The sequence below is a fragment of the Engystomops pustulosus genome, chromosome 6 (assembly GCF_040894005.1).
Source record: "Engystomops pustulosus chromosome 6, aEngPut4.maternal, whole genome shotgun sequence".
In the NCBI taxonomy this organism is placed as follows: Eukaryota; Metazoa; Chordata; class Amphibia; order Anura; family Leptodactylidae; genus Engystomops; species Engystomops pustulosus.
The window spans coordinates 78,431,995-78,453,970 of record NC_092416.1 but is presented as its reverse complement, the minus strand read 5'-3'; the positions used below and the strand labels follow the sequence as shown (position 1 = coordinate 78,453,970).

Below are 21,976 nucleotides of genomic sequence, written 5' to 3'. Positions count from 1 at the left end.
AGCACACTGACATGGGGCTCCAAGCTCCATTAACTCCTATAGAGCCTGTGGCCCCTCAGACTCATTTGCATAATCTTAAAAGTCCTTTTTTTTCTAAAAAAAAAAAATGGCATAAGATGCTAAAATGTCAGTGTGCTTGGTGTACAATCCTTGATCTGGTGATAGATGTCCTTTATCAAGTTAGGAGGTATGAAATTCCTTAATTCTCCCATGTAACATGTGGATATGGATGAGCTCAACTGAATTAGTTGAAAGTACTTGTACTCTTAATATCTTCTCAGCATTTCAGTAGTTAGAGCATGTGAATACATGACACTGTGTTTTGGGTTTTAGCATTTTAAGTGCATAGTGATCATGGTTAAAGACACATTAAAAAAGAAAAAAGCATAAACATCTTTAGAATAAAATCAAAGTAATATTTTTTATAGAAAATTTGTCAAAGTCAAAACTCCTATAATACCTGGGCTATTTCTTAGAATACTTCTCCAACTAAGCCATCATCATTCCTCAATCCTCAGGTCTTCAGCTGCCAGAAAATTCAATGATCAACAGTAGAGGGCCATGAAAGGGTTAATGTCATGGCCATAACATTTATTACTGCCCTTCACCTCCACCCTCTCTTGTAGAGCCAGTCACACTAAGCATGGGCCAGCATATAAAGCAGCCAGACTTCACCAACACCTCTATATAAAAGGACAGACATAGGAATGTAAAAAAAGTTTTCATCGGGTAAAGGATCAAAAAAAAAAGAAACCATCACATCTGTAAAGACTAAGCATCCAGGTGAGTATAGACATGTCATTCATTGTCATCATAATAGAACATATAACAAATGTATATAAGTTTTGAACTGGAAGAGTTTCCGACCTGATTTTTCTTCTGGACAAATTTAAAAACTAAAAAAGTATGGAAAACCAAGATTAGTCAAAGAATATTATACGTAGTATTGGTATACATAGTAACTAGTAATGCTGATATAAATGCATTAGTAAAATTATTGTAAAATATTCTCTGTAAAAAGCTGATAATAATCTGTCCAAACTTTTTCAGCTAAAAATGTCACAGCAATATGTAAATTAGTACTAAAATGGAGACCTGAATTCTCTTATTTTTAGGGATTGTTCCATATTTTGGGAAGATTGTCAATGCTGCTTGTGTCTGCAGACTTAGACCTTGTAAATTAATTTCACTTCAATATTTGTAAACCAAAATCAAGTCTGGAGATATATGGATATACAGTGATTTATACTCCTTCTTACCATGCACTCTGCATTTTGGCTTTAAAATAAGTGTCCTGCTCGCCGTGCTTGTCACCAGCTGTTGAATCAATGATATGACCGGAAGACATTCCCAGAGTACTGACCTGTCCTCATGTAAATGTTTTATTGGATGGGGAAGTACGATTACAAGGTTATAAGCAAATGAATTATATTATACTTGATGATTATGATTGTGTAGAAGGTCAATTGATAATAGCACATTTCGTTACAACAGACGACATTGGAGCACATTGATCATTGTTTCATCTCAATTGTCCTGTACGAAGACTATAGGATCTATTATTATTACCTTTATACACAGACACCTACAATAGGATGCATCCCATCAGCATCTATTACTGATGTTTAGGTGTGTATAGATTAATTTATGTACTACATCAGTGGTGGGGAACCTATGGCACTGGTGCCAGAGGCGGCACTCGGAGCCCTCTCTGTGGGCACTCAGGCCATTGCATCAGCATGAAGTTCACCAGACAGGACTCAAAGAATCTTCCTAAAGAATCTTCCTAAAGAATCTTCCTACAATGATGGGGGAATTTGTCCTCCTCCTTTCAACTACGTTGGTGTCTTTAGGAGGCTGAACGACTAAAAGTTGTCAAAGAACAAGGAGAAATAAATTACTGCTTAAATTGCTGCCCTGGCACTTTGCTATAAATAAGTGGCTTTTGGTTGAAGTTTGGGCACTCAGGCTCTAAAAGGTTCGCCATCACTGTACTACATCATCTGAATAGACAATAGGCTTTCTTGTCTTACATTTTTAACATTATTATAATACAGCAGATTTATGAAATGTCAATTGGTTGCTGTTGAAACTAACAATTTGTTTTCGTAAAGCCATAGAAATATACATTAAAGTAGTTATTTAAATCCTTGACTCATGATTTTAAAATGAAATCTGTGAGCGGCTGAGCGGCATATTCATTTTATATTCTTATTTTAAATGTGTTAGCAACTTTACTTCATTTCTTTTGTAATACATGAGTAGCATCATCTCTACGCTTTGACAGAATAGCAATTTTTTGTAATAGCAGTTTTTGGGGCTCCCTCTATGTTCACTGCACGAGATTAGGGCTGGGTTAGTATTAGTATAATACATTAATGATGCAGTTTCTTTACATTTTTAAAAATTTTGAGGCTAAAAACACAGCCAAATTAAGGACATCTATTTTTTCCCACAAAAATGGGACTTTTTCTCATATATTCTGAAAAAGTCCTGTGAGAAAAACATACCTTATGGGAAAAAGCATAAGAGGAACAAGAAAAAGCCTATGTGGCTAACTAGTCTTTTAAGGAAAGCAATAAGCGAGAAAGATAAGGCGTTTAAGGTGCTAAAACGTGAAGGTAGCGATGAGGCATTACAGGATTATAGAGAAAAATAAATCCTGTAAAAAGCAGATAAAGGCTGCAAAAATAGAGACTGAGAGAAATATTGCCAGGGAGAGCAAAAATAATCCCAAATTATTTTTCAAGTATATGAATGATAAGAAACTAAAAACAGAGTGTGGGTCCCCTTAGAAATAACATGGGGGTCATGGTGGAAGGAGATGAGGAAAGGGCCAATCTACTGAATGTCGCCTTCTCAACTGTCTTTACCCAGGAAAATCCCCTGGTGGAAGACACAATGAGGAATAATGTAAATTCTTTTTGGAATGTCAACAGCGCAGCCTCCTAACCACTAAGATAGATAAATCACGGGGGCCAGATGGCATACACCCCCGGGTTCTGCATGAACTATGTACGGTGATAGACAGACCGTTATTTTTAATATTTGAAGATTCACTGAGGACTAGTTATGTTCCACAGGACTGGCGCATAGCAAATGTGGTACCAATATACAAAAAAGGATCAAAAAGCGATCCTGGAAACTACAGACCCGTGAGTCTAACTGCTGTGGTGGGGAAAATATTTGAGGGGTTTGTTAGAGATGCTATCCTGGAGTATCTCACTGTGCACAACCTTATAACCCAGCGTCAGCATGGGTTTATGAGAGATCGGTCCGGTCAGACTAATCCGATTGGTTTCTACGAGGAGGTAAGTTCAAGACTGGATCTGGGGGACGCTGTGGATGTTGTATATTTGTATTTTTCAAAGACATTTGACACCGTGCCACATAAAAGGTTGGTTTATAAAATGAGACTGCTGGGAATAGGAGAAAATCTGTATTTGGGTAAGTAATTGGCTTACTGATAGAAAACAGAGGGTGGTCATTAATGGCACATTCTCAGATTGGGTTGACGTTACCAGTGGAGTGCCACAGGGGTCAGTATTGGGGCCACTTTTTAATATTTGTATTAATGACCTTGTAGTGGGTTTACACAGTCAAGTTTCAATATTTGCAGATGATACTAAGCTGTGTAAAGTAATAAATACTGAGGTTGATAGTTTAGCATTACAGAGGGATTTGTGGAAGCTTGAGGAGTGGGCAGAGAAATGGTTGATGAGGTTCAATGTAGATAAATGTAAAAGTTATGCACTTGGGCCATGGAAACAAAAAGTATAATTATGTTCTAAACGGTCAATTACTTAGTAAAACTGGAGCTGAAAAGGACTTGGGGTATTGGTGGATGGTAAACTTAATTTTAGTGACCAGAGCCAGGCGGCTGCTGCTAAAGCAAATAAAATTATGGGATGTATCAAGAGAGGAATAGATTCTCATGATAAAGACATAGTTTTGCCCTTATACAAATCCCTGGTCAGACCACACATGGAATATTGTGTACAGTTTTGGGCACCAGTGTATAAAAAGAATATAGTAGAGCTGGAACGGGTGCAGAGGAGAGCAACCAGGATTATTAGGGGAAAGGGGGGATTAGAATACAATGACAGATTACAAAATTTGGGATTATTCAGTTTAGAAAAAAAGACGACTGAGGGGAGACCTCATTACAATGTACAAATACCTGAAAGGACAGTACAAGGATCTCTCCAAAGATCTTTTATACCTAGGCCTGTGACCAGGACAAGGGGGCATCCTCTACGCCTAGAGGAGAGGCGATTTTACCATCAACATAGACAAAGGTTCTTTACTGTACGAGCAGTGAGACTTTGGAACTCTCTGCCGCAGGAGGTTGTTATGGCGGACTCTACATGTTCAAGAGAGGCCTGGATGCCTTTCTGGAGAGGAAAAAATATCACGGGTTATGGGGATAAAACATTTATTTAATTATTAAAGGTTGGACTTGATGGACTTGCGTCTTTTTCCAGCCTTATATATTATGATACTATGATATGGGTTATGCATTGTAGGTATGTAGCTTCTTTGTGGAAATATATGAACTTCTCAATAGGACATATTTGGCAATCTGTATAGAGCAAGCTGTCTAAAACAACTTGTGCCACAGTAACCCAGGGCTTTAGATGCTTCAGTCATATGTATGAGCAAAGAGACATGACTAGACAATCTTAAACCATGCCAGAATTATCAGCCACTGCTAGACACCTTCATAAATCTGGCAAATTTAGCATGTATAACTGTGGCAATTTCTAGCACATTCTTAACACATTAAACGAAAATGCTGGAAAATGGTACATATCTGAATATATATTTCCCATTATAATTTGCAATGGCACATTGCTCAGATATCTTACCACTGGTCAGGATACAACTTCCAGGATACCAACAATTCACAAAACACAACGGTGCATGAATATTACTGGGGGTCTCAAATTTAAGCTAGAGGCTACTCTAATTAGCATGGGAAGGGTCCCCACAAATATTTTCCTACACCTACCTATTTTACAGCACTAGAGGTCAGGTTAATAGACATGAAGTGGTAAGGGAACAATTGGGAACAGTTTGTAAATTTGGGAGTGATAATGATAGCTTAAATACTGAAATCGGGTTCTCTGGCTACAAAATAAGATCATTACCCCTACAACATGATGGCTGTTAAGGAAACCTACCAAATGCAATCTACCTGTTAAGGTAGATCCATTTGTAGGTCCCTCCTATCATCCCAAGCCACAAACTTTCTTTCTGTCCGCTTCTTCAAACTACTGTGGCGTGAAGAAGCCTCTCCAGGCTGTGGCAACAAAGGCTACTCCACACCTAAGTATCCTATTCTGTCTCACCTCCTTCCACTTTCATTGCTTGCCCCACTGCCAGTACTGAGCTGGAGCTACTATGCATCCCTCAAAGAAGCCGGAACCGGGAAGGTGATGGGGAGCCTTTGCTCACACAGGTAGGAGAGGCTACTCTAGGCCCCAGTAGCTGATGAAAATTGGTATATTAGCAAGATAAAGTTTAGATAAGGTTAGGGCTTAAAAATGGCTTAGGACCTACCATTGTATCTACCTTAGTAGGTTGATTCCTAATAATAGGTTTCCGCCTATTAGGAATGGTTGCACTGCTTCAGAATTTGGCCAACTGTAATTTCTGTTAATGACACTTTGTAATTTGTCATATGTTAAATCTGTGGTTATATTTACATTTTTTTAGGCCTTCTAAATAAACAATGTACTTTGGTTTTGTCATAATTGTATGTGCATCATGACAAACAGTAGAGGGTGCCAAAATATAATAAGAGTTTTATTTTTATTTGCATGAGGATTAATAATTAGAGATGAGCGAGCACTAAAATGCTCGGGTACTCGTTATTCGAGACGAACTTTTCCCGATGCTCGAGTGCTTGTCTCGAATAACGAGCCCCATTGAAGTCAATGGGAGACTCGAGCATTTTTCAAGGGGACCAAGGCTCTGCACAGGGAAGCTTGGCCAAACACCTGGAAACCTCAGAAAAGGATGGAAACACCACGGAAATGGACAGGAAACAGCAGGGGCAGCATGCATGGATGCCTCTGAGGCTGCTTAATCGCACCATTATGCCAAAATTATGGGCAACAGCATGGCCATGACAGAGTGACCGAATGAGGCTAGATAGCATCTAAAACATCCAATAATTGACCCTGACACTATAGGGGAGTATGCAGAGGCAGCGGCAGCAGCGGCAGGCTAGAGAGTGGCATGGCGACATACCCTAAATGGACTCAGGCTTCAAACCAATGGGTGGCAGAGAGGAACCAAAGGAGGTGAGCAAGAAGCGCTGAAATTATTTCCTCTGTGAACAAAAGGTTGACGGTATATTTAGTCGATAACACAGCATGGTGGCGACATAGTGACCAAGTTCCATAACGTATCTGGTGAAACACCCGAAAAATGAGCCTGACACAGCTCGTTTGATAAGGGGACGACATTTGGAGGCAGCCATGGAGAGGACTTCCATGATTAAGAGCGACAGTATGGGGCATCCATATTGCGCTTCTATGATTGCAACTGCAGGTCTCCAGCATGGCGGCGACAGACGCGCCGAGTTCCAATATGTATGTGGTGAAACACCTGAAAATTCTGCCTGACACAGCTCGTTTGATAAGGGGACCATGTATGGAGGCAGTGAACTAGTAGTAGATTAAAGGTGCTGCAGTTAAAACTACGTTAGTTGGATCTTGGGATGGAGCTGGCGCTCCGCTGCCAGGCGAGCTTTCGCCAATCCAAGCCCCTGTCTCTAGGCTACTCCCCAAACAGCACTTCTAAGAACCTTTTGTATAAGATCAAGTGTAGTAGCGTTCTTATAAGTTTGGGATATGGCGGGTGAGGGGAATGTAAACAGATGCGCAAGAAGCGCTGAAATAATATCGGTAAATGATAAAAGTTTGCCAGTATATTTTGTGGATTACACAGCAGGGTGGCGACAAAGTTAACAAGTTTGATGTGGAATGCCCTGTAATAGCTCTTGGGCGGTGTGCCTTTTATCGCCTAGGCTCAGCAGTTTGAGCACCGCCTGCTGTCGCTTAGCGACGGCACTGCTGCTGTGCCTAGAGCTGCCGACTGATGGCGCCATGCCCACGGATGGTAATTCGGAGGAGGAGGAGGTGGAGGAGGGGTGGGAGGAGGAGGAGGAGGTATAGTAGGCCTTTGAGACCTGGACCGAGGTAGGCCCCGCAATCCTCGGCGTCGGCAGTATATGACCAGCCCCAGGGTCAGACTCGGGCCCAGCCTCCACCAAGTTAACCCAATGTGCCGTCAGCGATATATAGTGGCCCTGCCCGGCAGCACTCGTCCATGTGTCCGTGGCAAGGTGGACCTCGTCAGAAACTGCGTTGGTCAGGGCACGGATGATGTTGTCTGACACGTGCTGGTGCAGGGCTGGGACCGCACATCGGGAAAAAGTAGTGGCGGCTGGGGACCGAATACCGAGGAGCGGCCGCCGCCATGAGGTTGCGAAAGGCCTCGGTCTCTACTAGCCTATAGGGCAGCATCTCCAGGCTAAGCAATCTGGAGATGTGGACATTAAGGGCTTGGGCGTGCGGGTTGCACTATATTTCCTTTTCCGCTCCAGCGTCTGGGGTATGGAGAGCTGAACACTAGTGGATGCTGTGGAGGATCGTGGAGGCGATGATGGGGTTTTTGTGCCAGGGTCCTGGGCAGGGGGCTGACTATCCGCTGACACAGGGGAAGGAGCAGTGGTGTGCACGGCCGGAGGTGAACGGGCTTGGTGCCACTGAGTGGGGTGTTTAGCATTCATATGCCTGCGCATACTGGTGGTAGTTAAGCTAGTAGTGGTGGAACCCCTGCTGATCCTGGTTTGGCAAAGGTTGCACACCAGTCATCCGGTGTTTCCTTAAAGAACCTCCAGACTTCGGAAAATCTAGCCCTCGCCGCGGGAGCCCTCGCCACGGGAGCTTCACTACGTGACACATTTGGCGCTGATGCACCAGCTCTGGCCCTGCCTCTCCGTCTGGCCCCACCACTGCCTCTTCCAACCTGTTCTGGTCGAGGACTCTTCTCCGTCTCAGAAGCACTGTGTTCACCCGGCCTCTCAACCCAGCTTGGGTCTGTCACCTCATCATCCTTCGATCCCTCAGTTGCTCCCCCCTCGGACTTCCTGCCCTGACAACAACTTCACCACTGTCTGACAACCGTGTCTCCTCATCGTCGGACACCTCTTTACACACTTCTTCCACTACGTCAACAAGGTCATCATCACCCACAGACTGCGACTGGTGGAAAACCTGGGCATCGGAAAATTGCTCAGCAGCAACCGGACAAGTGGTTTATGACTGTGGGTAGTGTCCAGAAAAAAGTTCCTCAGAGTATGCCGGTTCAAATGCCAAATTTTCCTGGGAGGGGGCAGACTGGGGGGGAGGAGGCTGAGGTGCAGGAGCTGGAGGAGTGCAGATTTCGGTGACATGGGTGGACTGCGTGGAAGACTGACTGGTGGACAAATTGCTCGAAGCATTGTCGGCAATCCACGACATCACCTGTTCGCACTGTTCTGGCCTCAACAGTGCTCTACCACGAGTCCCAGTAACTTCAGACATGAACCTAGGGAGTGTAGCTCTGCGGCGTTCCCCTGCTCCCTCATCAGCAGGTGGTGTCTCACCCCGCCCAGGACCACGGCCTCTGACCCCTGCAGTAGTTGGACGCCCACGTCCCCGCCCTCGTCCTCTACCCCTAGCCCTCGGGTTAAACATTTTGAAAATGAAAGTTATAACTTTAATTTTTTTTAAACTTTTTTTTGTGTTTTTTAGTTTTTAATACCAAACGATGCTATCCTATTGCTATGGCTATTTTCTAGCCAACTATGAAAGCACACTGCTATGCCAGATGAGATGACGCTGAGTTATGAAAAAATAAACGTAAAATAAAAAGTAAATGGCAGACTGTGCCTAATTGAAATCCAACCCCTAATAAATTGTCCCACTTCGGTCTTTGCGATGGATATGTGCGTCACTAAGAGCTAAACACAACGGTAGCAAGTCCCCCTGCAAATTCCTCACAATATGGTACTAGCTGCAAATAAAAAAAATGTATAACGTTATTGTAGCCCTAAGAAGGGCTGTTGGGTTCTTGTTGAATCACTCCTGCCTAACACTATTCTAATAGAACAGCCTAACGCTTTCCCTGACTAGCAGCAGCTCTCTCCCTAGCGGCATCGAGACACAGAATGATCCGAGCAGCGCAGGCAGGGGCTAGTCTATTCCAATGTCACCTGATCTGGCCAGCCAACCACTGTTATTGACGTGTAAGGGTACCACGTCATGCTGGGTGGAGTGCAGAGTCTCCTGGCTTGTGATTGGCTCTGTTTCTGGCCGCCAAAAAGCAAAACGGCGGGAGATGCCATTTTCTCGCGCGGGCGAAGTATTCGTCCGAGCAACGAGCAGTTTCGAGTACGCTAATGCTCGAACGAGCATCAAGCTCGGACGAGTATGTTCGCTCATCTCTATTAATAATGCAGCATTAAAGAGGACCTGTCACCCTTAAAAACGGCACTAGGAGCTGCTTACTAAAGTAAGCAGCTCCTAGTGCTACAACAGTTCCAGCATGAATACGTCCCCTCATGAATACGCTTTGAGAGTAGTCCGGCGTTTCTAGTGCATTGTCTGTTAGAATTATCGGAGCTTTCCGATAACGCTAGCAGTAGAACACTGCTGGGACTGTTGTAGCATTAGGAGCTGCTTACCTTAGTAAGCAGCTCCTAGTGCTGTTTTTAAGGGTGACAGGTCCTCTTTAAAGATTTGCAGTACCACCATTCCAATATGCAAATTCTTATCCAATAAGCATGAGAAGTTGAAATATGCTCCTCAGTATCGATTTTAAAATGAGCACAAGGTTCTAAATATACATTTAATCAAACTGTCCAGCAGCCACTTTATGGCTCCATGTATACCCAGTGTGCCATAAAATGGCTGCTGGACAGTTAGGGTCTCTATTTTATGCCACTGTACAGTGCACACAGAGTAAGGGATCCAGCAGCTCAACAGAATCCCGCTTTCCAGGCTAGTGTAATTCTGGGTCTCGCCACTCTTTATTTATAGGAAGGTTAACTTTTGAGATAAGCTTTAGAATCTGACAGATGTTGGTCCTTGCCAAATTTAAAATATGATCAGCATCTACTTGGTCCACATATACAAACATCTGAAACTAGAGTCCTAAGGTCCCTTTCACACAAGTGTTTCAGAGTTTAAAATCAGTGAAAAACTGACATTTTCCATCAGACATTAATTCATGGTTTCTGCTTTTCACAAGTATTTGAGGACTTGCATGAAAAAAAGTATGTTGGATAAAAACCCATTTAACACAATGGTTCAGAGTCCAATGCAAGTACCACACGTCAGAAACGCATGCAGAACAAACCCCTTTAAAGCTCTTACCTTTACAGGCATAGAAATTATAATCTCCGCATAAGGCCCCATGCACGTGGATATCAGGCTGCAAAATTTGTGGCCAGATTTCGGTCCCCATAGATGCCCCATAGATCCCACCTGCCCATGGTATGGTGAGCACACACATGGTTTCTGTACTGTATTGTTGACAGGGAAAAAGATAAAAGCATGCTCTTTCTTTTCCCATGTGTCTGGCCGGGCATCATGCATCCCTATGGAGAGGCTCCTGGCCGGGGTGTAGCATACATTGTGTGCATGAGGTATTATAGCCATAAAGCATATGCAAGCATCCAGAGAAAACACTATCCACTTTGTTAACCATAGCCATTAGGCTCCCCACATATGTATTACAGTCTGCTTCTTTTCCCGGTTTTTGACTACATAATATTTCCATCCAGAATTCACATTCCTTCACAAATGTAATAATACCAAGTGAATTTTAGATATTATCGTCTGATATGACAAATTAAATATTTCAAAAATTTACAAACTTTACAATCTTATTTCTGGCGTGCAACTCGTGAAACATTGAAATTGTTCATCATAAAATCCCCAAACATTTGTCAGAAACCACACACAAAGCTTTGCAGGTTTAAACTTGTTGGTGTTGTTCTCATTTGACTCATTTAAATCGAGTGGCGTTTTAAAACCTAGATAAAATCATTGGATAAGAAGATCAAAGATAAAAATAACTGAATTTTAAAGTTTGTCCTTCAACTACTCTATTTATTCTATAAATGCCTGCAGAAGTCCAGCAAACAGAATGCAGACCAGACAAAACTACAGAAATTTTCCATACAAGAGTGGAACTTGGAAAAAAAAAAAAAGATCACCTATACAATTAACTGGGTTAATAAGTATCTTGCTAAAGTAATTTTCATGAAGGGGTTAAAAGTTAAAATATTTCCATTTGACTTTTACAATTTAAAGGCTTTGGCAATAACGCAATGATTAAATATCCAAGGAAGGGACATCAAAAAAGTGGAAAGGAATCCTTGATAAAGTTTTTATTTATTGAAATTATGCAGAGAGAATTAAAGAGGTTTTTCCCACGAACTAAAGTGAGGCCCTATCCACAGCATAGGGCCTAACTCGCTGATCAGTGGGGGTCTCAGTGCTGAGACCTCCACAGAACGCGAAAACGCGGGGTCTGATGAACCCCTCGCTGCTATTCAGACTAATGGAGCAGACGGTCACGCATGACTGTTCTGCTCCATTAATCTTTATGCAGCTGACGGAGATTGCCGAGTGCCGCGCTTTAGCACGGAGACCCCCACTGATCAACAAGTTAGGCCCTATCCACCTTGCTTCGTGGAAAAACCCCTTTAAGGATCTTATACATTAAAATTATGCACACATTTCACATACACATTTATATATTCCGCTACTCCCTAAAATGTTAATCCTTGGAGTAGTTTTTCCACATTCCTATCTTTTCTCTTAAACCTTTAATGATTCAAGGTAAACATTGGAGATTTGCAGAGACATCAATTCATTAGCGATTCTAATTATCAAAATAGCTGCCAGAATGAAAAAGGTCATAGGGCAAGGAGTAAATACAGCAAACGTAGCTTGCCAGTCTGTGGAGCCCAGAGAGGACTTGGTGTTATGGTACAAGGGCTTGCTGAAGCTTATAGTACACAATCACAGTCCCTCACAACCTCTTGATATGATGCAAGTCCTTAATGACCAACTCAGACACAGGTTATAACTGGAATAAACTGGAATCTTTACTGTAGGATAAAAGACTATAATTCACCAGCTTTTATATTGACTTTGGGGACATAATTTGTTGGGGTTTGTTTTCAGTAGGTTGCTACTGGAAACGGGTTCAGTCCAATCCTACATTACACTGGCATGGATGGGCCTAAACAGTTTGGCTGACAGTGGGAAATCATTTTAGGACATTCCTACTCATTGAGATTACTGGCACTTCATGCAGGGCTTACAGTGATAGATGTAGGTTTCCTTAGGCGTATGGTATGCACGCCGGCTGGACCATTAAAGGCATTATGTGGAGCAGAAGAGACTTGTACAACGTTCTCTCTTCTGGCTATATGATATTATAGATGAGGACACCTTCCTGGCATGGGCAGCTTGGCACGTTCTCAGGTAAATCTCTCACCGTGCCCTGACCACCGTGGCGCTCCAATTCTGGGAATGGATGTTGGTTGTTTAATACAGCTCTACGACTTGATTAGGGAATAGGAAGATGGGACCTAGGCTGAATGTGAAGAGACATGTTTTCTGTAGAATAAAAAAGTTTGAAATTTTCGGGTAAATCTGACTATTTGGCACTAAGGTGGCAAAAGTTTATTTTCATTTTTTATGCCCTTCCCAGTACAGTTTAATAACCTAATATCCTCTTAGTCAATGTTGTTACCTACTTGGCAATACACGTTTTTTGCTTTATTTTTTTCAGTATTCAGCATGTTTCTTAACCATTATATTATTACTTATGGGGAAAAGGACAACTGCTCCATAAATTGCCTGCTAAGTTTCCTGGTTCACCTAGGATTAGTATTTAAACCTCTTTATGCTGTTTATATTTTGACTATAGCAAGAAGATACGTAATAATTAATCAACAGTAACTCTTCAATGTGAGAATGCAGTATGTTAACAAATGAAAGTGGCCACTAAGCTAAGAACTGCAGGGGCATAATTAGAACTGACTAGGTCCCGGCGCAAACTTTTGTCCCCCGGTAAGTCGAGCGACTAACACCAGCAGGTAGTGAAGCTCCTGATGTTCAGAGTGTCTACTTGTGCTAATATATGGACAGGCACATGACTTTGGTGTACCCATAGTGTATGTTCAGTGATCCCTGACAACTATCCTTTATAAGTGCAACACCTCTGCCAATGTGTAGGCAGGTGGGAAGTTGCGAATAGCCCCCTCTCTCTTGGTTAGGATCGGTTATGGAGATTCATCACCTTTTTTTGGTAGGTTCTGGAATCCAGACATTGTATAAATGCAGCTGTGGGTTCTGCCTGGAAAAGCAACAGTAATACTTATTTGTATCGTCTAATGGTGTGGTTGTAAAGCAAGCTGGAAGCTGGTTGGAAGAGTGCTACCATCTGACCAGGGGAGTATAAAAACCTCTGCTGGGTGGAAGCACATGGTCTTGGAATTCAGTCAGTAGAAAGAGAAGCAGGTCCAGTGTGCAGCTCCCTATAGAGCTGCCCGCCAGACCCACTACCAGGAAGAAGAGGTATCTAAGGCCACTGCCTGATACCGGAGGGGGAGTAAGGAGTCTCAACCAGAACTGCTGTTTCCACTATTGGACACAGTTCCCCCTACATCAACCCAGCCTACCTCTTCTACCAGGCTGAGAGTAACATTCCTGAGGACCAGCTACCTTCCACCAGCTCATCAGATTGCGGAATCTACTGCTGTTACATTTGGTCGTTGTCTGCTGTTCAATAAAGGACTGTAAGTTGATTTGCACAACGTTGCCTCTGTCTGATCCAACCACGGGCTTCCACATACATTACCCAGGGACTCATCCTACAGACACTCAGGGGTTGCCCCAGGGAGAAACCACTAAATTACACCTCTCCCTCCTTATTTCTTGCACACACCACCGGCGGGAGACCTGCCAGGCTGTAGGCGAGTCCATCGGCTCCCATACCAAGCACCGTGGCATCAGCGCGCCCTACGCCGCAATCACCAGCCACTTTAGTATTCTGGGCCCCAGCTGCCTCCAGGCCCACAAGAAAGGGCTAGGTCCCGGTGGGGGATGTTGCATAAGCTATTATGTCCTAAGTTAAACATATAATTTTTTCCCCAAGCAGCATGAAATAGTGCAGTCCTCTTCACTGTTCCACTCTGTTTCCTGCTGGATGCAATGGGCCACATTTATGAAGTGCTTCATGAAGACTGGATCTTGGTCTTCATGAATGAGATACACGCTGCACACAGCCAAAGTGCATGAACTGTGTGCACCACATTTCTGTTGGACTTGTTGCACCAGTATGCCCCTTTCTGTGCACAGTATGTACACCGTGACACAATACTAGCCAAACACTTCAAAAATAAATGTGCAACCCGTTATGAGCAGCTTACGCCTGAATTATGGCACAGACTGCATAGTAAATCTTGGCCTATTGGTTTGAGAAAGTGCTCCTTAATGGACTGTTACCTGTGCCTTGTCTGGCATCCCCTCCAAACTTCACTGCGATGAAGTAACATTTTTGGAAAATCTTAGAGCAAGGGCTGTTACTTTTTCTTCATTCATGCATGGAACATGGAGCACCGAGCAGCTCCGTTTGCCCCTCAGACCCGCTGTCTCATATGTTGGACTATAGTTTCGGCTTGCTCGAGCACAACTTAATCCAGCACAACTACAATAATATACATCCAGTTCCATTCAGGTTCCATTCACATGTTTGGTTGAACTGTGCCTTGAAATGCACTTGCATTTTAACCCCTTAATGCCGAGCCCCTTTTTATTGAATTTTTCAAAATGGAAAAAAAGTGCAAAAAAAAGTGGGTGCTATATTCTGTTACAGGGTTAAACACCAGGAAAAACTATTATATTTTGATAGATCAGGCATTTTATTTATATGACTTCTAGGGAATATATATTTATATGATTTATGACTTCTAGGGAAAGATTTGAATCTTTAGTTTTTTTTTTTTTAATACAATTTTTTTTAAACGTTTATTTATTAATTTTTTTACTATTTTTCAGACCCCTAGGGTACTTTAACCCTAGGTTGTCGGATTGATCCTACCTTTTACTGCCATACTACAATATGGCAGTATATGGGGATTTTCCTCCTCATTCATTACAATGTGTGAATGGCACATTGAAATGAATAGGTTAAAACCAGACGGCCTCGGGTCTCCGTAAAACCCGAGGCTGTCATGTGGACTGATCGCCGCCCCCCGACGACATCACAGGGAACAGGGATCTTCACCAAGCTCTGCCGGCGACTACAGATGGGTTAACACCTGCGATCAGTGCTAGCAAGTGTTACTGGTAAGTGTTTGTTGCAATATGCAGCAAGGACTTACATCACGCGTCGGCTGCGGGTGAGGGCTGAGCCCTCTCCATAGCCAGTATTACTATGTCATGTGTTGGTAAGGGGTTACGCACATTGGGAGAAACTGCGTTTAGCCCTACATGCTTGCATTGAGGAAGCAATACGTTTTTGGCCATTTTAAAAAGGCAAAGTCCATGTTGCTGCTTCCTGAAGGCAAGCAGAGGTGCACAACCTGTTTGGACTTCAAAACAGTACAGACAATAATAATGATTATAATAATTGTCTGAACCCACGCAGCAGTTAATAATTGTGAACAACCGGCTGCACACAGAGGCTTTGATAGACCTCAGTACTGTGCCCTGCCTGCATCCAGCTATTCTTATCTTCTAGACAGGGCCGATGCTTGCCTTTTTATTGCTTGAGGTAACAATTGAAATGCAGCCCCCTTACTATTATACTGCCGATATGTACAGAATATAACTACTATAATACCGCCCATAAGTACAAGAGTAGATCTACAATAATACTGCCCCCTATGAACAAGAATATAACTACTATAATACTGCTCCCTATGTACAAGAATATATTATTATAATACTGCCCCATATGTGCATGAATATAGCTACTACAATACTGCTCCTAGGTACAAGAATGTGTCTATAATACTGCAAACTCCTTCAGGTCTCACAAAGCAAGATCTAGTCCTTGATCAGAATCCCCCCCCCCACCCTCCGCAAAAAGAATCCCACCCCAGGTCTGCCCCCCCTCATCCTAATGCAGAATCAATCTCCCCCAGGTTTGTGTCTCAGGACATGCCCAGCAGTATATAGGTAACCCCTACACATGCCCCAGCAGTATATAGGCCACCCCTACACATGCCCAACAGTATATAGGTAGTCCTTAACATCCTTTGGCCATATCACTTCATTGTGAACTTTTTTGTGAACAATCGTCAAACCGGATGATGAATGCCACACTGGAACATTTAAGGGAGGCGAGAAGAGTGTTCTACATGCTAGACAATCTGCAAAGGTACCTGACCACACCGCTATGATCTTGCAAAGGCCAATGAGCATCTTTGTAGGACAACGGGCTGGTAGGCCTCAGGACTGCTCACTAATAAAAGTTGATTCCCTCAGAGCAGAAATAAAGGTCACCAACAACGTTGGGAATGCAAAGGAGAGCACCATGTATCAAGCATTGTTGTCACCAGATGTGGTGGTGGTGTATGGGCAGGTGTGCCTAGTCAATTTGGAGCTGCCCTGCTCTCTGTGAATGTTACAGTATTAAGACCATACTACTTGAATAAGATTATTCAAAGGTACAATGGCTGGATGAATTAACAACACAGGCTTAATTTCATCTTCATGGACAACAAGGCACCAGCTCATTGAGTTTGCATCATTAGGGAATTGCTGCCGGAGTTTGTGGTTTGGCCTGCCCATTCTCCAGACCTCAATCACATTGGAAACTTAAAGGGGTATTCCAGGAATAAGCATAATTCATATACAAATGGGCACTCAAAATATAAGCTAATGTGTAATTAGTTGTTATTTAAAATTTTGCTCACCTTAGCAGAAAATGCTGGTGACATAGACTGTAAAGAAGAATTAAAATGCTACTGGCCCTTTAATCAGTCCGTTAATTTCCTCCGCGCGGTCCGCTGCAAGACAGAAGATGGCTGCTGGTCACATGTCCCCATCACATGTCCTGTACCTGCCTGGGCAGGTTCTGTGATCACCACTACGTTTGGCTGTAGTGGGTTGGTTGCAGTGCATCCAGTATGGTCAGTGTTGAGGTGATGGCAGTTACACATCATTACTATGGTAACAGAGCAAGAAAGTCTGTTATATCATCACCGGGAGCAGAGCATAAGTGGTAGGAGGAGTTACTGAGAACTAAAGGATCATGGAACTTGTAGTTTCCAGTGGTGGCCATCTTAGTGATAACTCCACCTACTTTAGGGAGGCCATAAACTTTGTAAATCATAAAAATCAAATTATTTAAGCTTAGTTTTGTGACTAATGACATTGAGTATTGTTGTATTCATTTAGTTATATCATCCAGGGGTTTTGTGTCAGACGTTCATATTCCCGGAATACCCCTTTAAGTTATCATCCTAGTACTGTATAGAGGTATTTACCACTGTATGCTATAACCTCAAAGGCCTGCCATGTCTTACAAGGCATTTAGTCGATTTGCCAAAAGCATAAGACATTGGGGCTCATTTACTAAGGGTAAATGGGTAAAAAGGGGAAATCCGATGATTTCTGATGTGCACCTAAATTTTAGATGATACATACAATTGAAGGAATTGTGGTGGATCGAAACTTGGCACACCCTGACCTTTTTTTTTCATTTTACAATAATTTCAAATAATATTTGGACAAGGAGCTGATCATTTAAGTTCCCTGCTCCTCAGAGTTGATTTGACAATATGCCCACCATGGCCATTTAATTGCACATTGTTATGCAGTGTACTCTGCTGATAAAATAACTTAGAATTACTCCCTGGCTTCATGGGGAAAAGTTAATTAGGGCATAGATCTAGTAATGGGATCTTAAAATTAATTGATTTATGTTCCTGCTTCAACCAGTTTACAAGTCTAATTGATGGTCCTACTTGGTAATTGAAAGCTAGCTATTCATGATCAGACTAAGAAAAGAAATAAGTATGAAGTGGATCGTCAATTGTCTTGCTCCTCCTCCTTTATAGCACAGAGCCCAAATATAGCAGTGCATGTAATGTAATACACTTTCTTTACACTTGAAAATCAAAGCTCAAAATCTGATAAAATTTTCAACACTCAATACAGTTATGCAACCTGCAACATTTTTTATTAGATCACCCCAAGCTAATTCTAATATTGATACTCTACCTTAAGGATAGGTCATTAACATCAATAAAAAGATTTTACATCAATCTAGAAAATCTAAATAAAATTAGTCGTCTTGTATGCTTTTTCCCTCTACACAATTTTAGTCTGGACAGTTTCATATTAGATACAGTATAACTGTGGCATAATAAAGACATTGGGTATGTTGAGACACCAGTCCACAGACATGCACTCATTTTCAGAAATAAGGATTAACATACAGTAAATGTTCATCGAAAAGGGGTTACCAGATCCTCCCCTGTCTCCAGTTCACATGGAGAAGTAAAAATATAACTTTGGGAATGATCTTAGAACTCAGTGAGTCATTAAATTCAAAACTGCCTATTTTACAAGAAACCTGCTACTCAACAACACACTGTAAGAAAAGAAAATTAATAAAGACCTAACTGTTAAGAAACTACTAAGATTGAGTGAGGTCAGATAATGTCCTAACAAGGAGATATTACTGGGGTTTATTAAGTTCTCTGGATAAACAGGAAGAGCAGCAATACCAAACATCTTTTTTTACCTCTGGCACCTATCCCAGAGGTTTATATATTGCATATAATCACTGATCCATCATCAGACACTTGACTCAGATACTGTCCTTTTCATTGCAGGTGGTTTAACTCCACACTAAGATGCTGTCTTACCTAAGAAAGAAACTGAACATTCACCTCAAAGAAAGTAAACGTCGCCGAGCACGACTGGTGTCCAAAGATGGAAGATGCAATATTGAATTTGGAAACGTGGAAGAACAATCTAGGGTTGCTTTCTTGGCCGACATCTGGACCACTATTCTGGATTTGAAATGGAGGTACAAGATGACCATTTTTATTTCGGCCTTTCTGGGGAGTTGGTTTTTGTTTGGTTTGCTGTGGTATGCAGTTGCCTACTTACATAAAGACCTCCCAGAGTTTGACCCCCCTTTTAATCATACCCCATGTGTTGAAAACATCAATGGACTGACTTCTTCATTTCTCTTCTCTTTGGAAACCCAAGTAACCATCGGCTATGGCTTTCGTTGTGTGACTGAGCAGTGCGGTACAGCTATATTCCTATTGGTTGCCCAGTCAATTTTGGGAGTCATTATTAACTCTTTTATGTGTGGTGCCATTCTTGCCAAAATCTCAAGACCCAAAAAAAGAGGGAAGACTATCACTTTCAGCAAGAATGCAGTAATTAGTAAGAGAGGAGGAAAACTGTGTCTGCTTATTCGAGTGGCAAATCTAAGGAAAAGTTTGCTCATAGGGAGCCATATTTATGGAAAACTGCTAAAAACGACCCTCACACCAGAAGGGGAGACAATCATTCTGGATCAAGTAAATATTGAGTTTATTGTAGATGCTGGAAATGAAAACCTCTTTTTTGTGTCTCCACTCACAATCTACCACGTTATTGATAAATCCAGCCCTTTCTTTGAGATGTCAGCAGAGACTTTACTACAACATGATTTTGAGCTTGTGGTATTTTTAGATGGCACAGTTGAGGCAACAAGTGCTACCTGTCAGGTCCGCACTTCTTACATCCCGGAGGAAGTACTCTGGGGATTTCGATTTGCCCCAATTGTGTCAAAAACCAAAGAGGGAAAGTATCGGGTAGACTTCAGCAACTTTAGCAAAACTGTAGAGGTGGAAACTCCACATTGTGCATTTTGTCTCTACAATGAGAAAGACACCAAAGCCAAGCTTAAGAAGGGCTTTGACAACCCTGCCTTTACTGTCACAGAGATTCCAGAGTTGGCTGAACCCAATGTAACTAAAATGTAGTTATTTGGAATTTGTTTCAGTTTTTTAGGGGGGAGGGGGTAAAAGAAATCAGAGTCCACAAGGACTGATTATTTATATAACTTCTCTGTGAGAAAGCAAAAATATTATGGTCTAAAACCCCTTTTTTAATCTCTGCCCCTTACATAAACAAGCATATGGAGTAACCTGCCTTTTCAATATATATTTATATTCAGTGTAAAAAGCTGTTACATGTAATTTTATAGTAGTACAGTACAATTTTCATTTCTATCCCATAGTGCAGTGATGGTGAACCTTAAGACCTAGTGCCCCAGCTACTCAACTAAAACTCAATTATTTATCAAAAAGGGGCAATTTAAGCAGTTAACTTATTCCTCACTGCTCTGTCACAGAATTCAATTATGTTGATGGCCTGCGGACACCAACACAGTAGAAATCTGTATTATTGTAGCTTCCCTCCAGGGTCCCCTGAACGGGAAGAATTGGGCCAAATGAAGGAGCTCCAATGTAAATCCTGCTCTGTCCACACCAACTTGCTCCTTCAGCAGACCTAGGCAGTCAAGAATCTGTCGCTTTAAAATAGCACTGATAATGCCATGTTCTAGCTGGCCTGCGACTCCAGGAGGATACCTTGAGTCCTGTCTGGTGAACTCTGTACTGGGGCAACTGTCGGAGTGCCCACAGAGGAGGACTCTCAGTGCTGCCTCTGGCACCCATGCCATAGGTTTGCCATTTTTTAGTCTTTTACTAACAGAACTCACTCGATAAAATGTGGTGCAAGAATTATTTTGATGCACATTTCAAAGTCTTTTAGACATTTTTTAAACTAGTACAACAAAAGGAATGGCTTTTTCACGGCGAGATACATCAAGAGGCTGAAGCCTCTTGATGTATATGGCAGGGTACTGTGCAGCAATTATTTCTATGCCAGGTCCTGCCTTACCACATGTGAAAAGTCGCCGGCTGGAGTGAGTCCACAGGCACGGGGACAGTAACGCTGGCCCACTCCCAGAACAGTCACCTATGGATCATCTTTTTTATGAAGTAGTAGTACAAAATCAAAAATAATTATTCCTATGCTGGATCTACTCTGTTCAATGTTACACAAATCTACACTTAAAATACATTTATTGCATACAGCAGATAGTCTTCTTATGTTGGAATTTAAAGGATTTTGCTATATGTTTTACACTTACATTGGACTAATACAGAATTGCAGCACTAGAAAATAATTTGCATATAAATAAAAAAGATTGTATAAACACATATCCTGTATATGGTTAATAGCCCACACGAGGAAGAAACTACAGGGAAGGGTTAAAACATGTTACAGAGCATGATGGCTTCTGGTAACAAATCATTTTTTAAAGTTAAAGGCAATTAATAAAACCAAATACTTTCCTGTCTAAGGGTAGTAGTAGCGTATAGGTATCGTTAGCAACATGAATCATCAGGAATGTCATTAATGCATAAAGATGAATACCAAAGATATAAAAATGAAATAAAACTTCCTAAATATATATGATGCTGATTGCACACATAATTTAGGACACAGCAACATTTTTTTAATTAAAAGTTTTCTTACCCTCTTGTACAAACTTTGACATGTATTGTTTATGCCTTTGTATTACTAATGTTAACTGGTTTTAAAGTTGTATTAAAAGGTTATGTTTCAAAATAATCTAAATTTCTATGTAATACCATGTTTTAATTTAAGTCTCCAAAACATTTATTGCTTTTATTCGAACAGTGCCATTCTAAATCTGGTATAAATCTAGTAAATTATGGAAACAATTAATTGCATTACTTTTGAGGCCACTTTAAGTGTTAAAGATGCTTGCGTCTTATCCTTGCAAGTTTAGTGGGGTATTGAGACCTCAAAACATGATAGAAAATCCCATGGAACAGTTTTTCACTGCTAAT

General features: G+C 41.8%; 2 protein-coding genes across 8 annotated transcripts in view; one reads left to right on the top strand and one right to left on the bottom strand.

The window, feature by feature from the left end:
- The window catches only part of KCNJ5 (potassium inwardly rectifying channel subfamily J member 5), a 105,304-nt gene that overhangs the window by 22,440 nt on the left and 60,888 nt on the right, over nucleotides 1-21,976 (bottom strand). The gene's annotated exons all lie outside the window — the stretch shown is intronic.
- On the top strand, nucleotides 697-21,628 carry KCNJ1 (potassium inwardly rectifying channel subfamily J member 1). Its single transcript, XM_072113362.1, has 2 exons — nucleotides 697-783; nucleotides 18,926-21,628. Exon 2 carries the CDS (start codon nucleotides 18,947-18,949, stop codon nucleotides 20,072-20,074), a length of 1,128 nt encoding a protein of 375 aa, XP_071969463.1. The 5' UTR covers nucleotides 697-783; nucleotides 18,926-18,946; the 3' UTR covers nucleotides 20,075-21,628.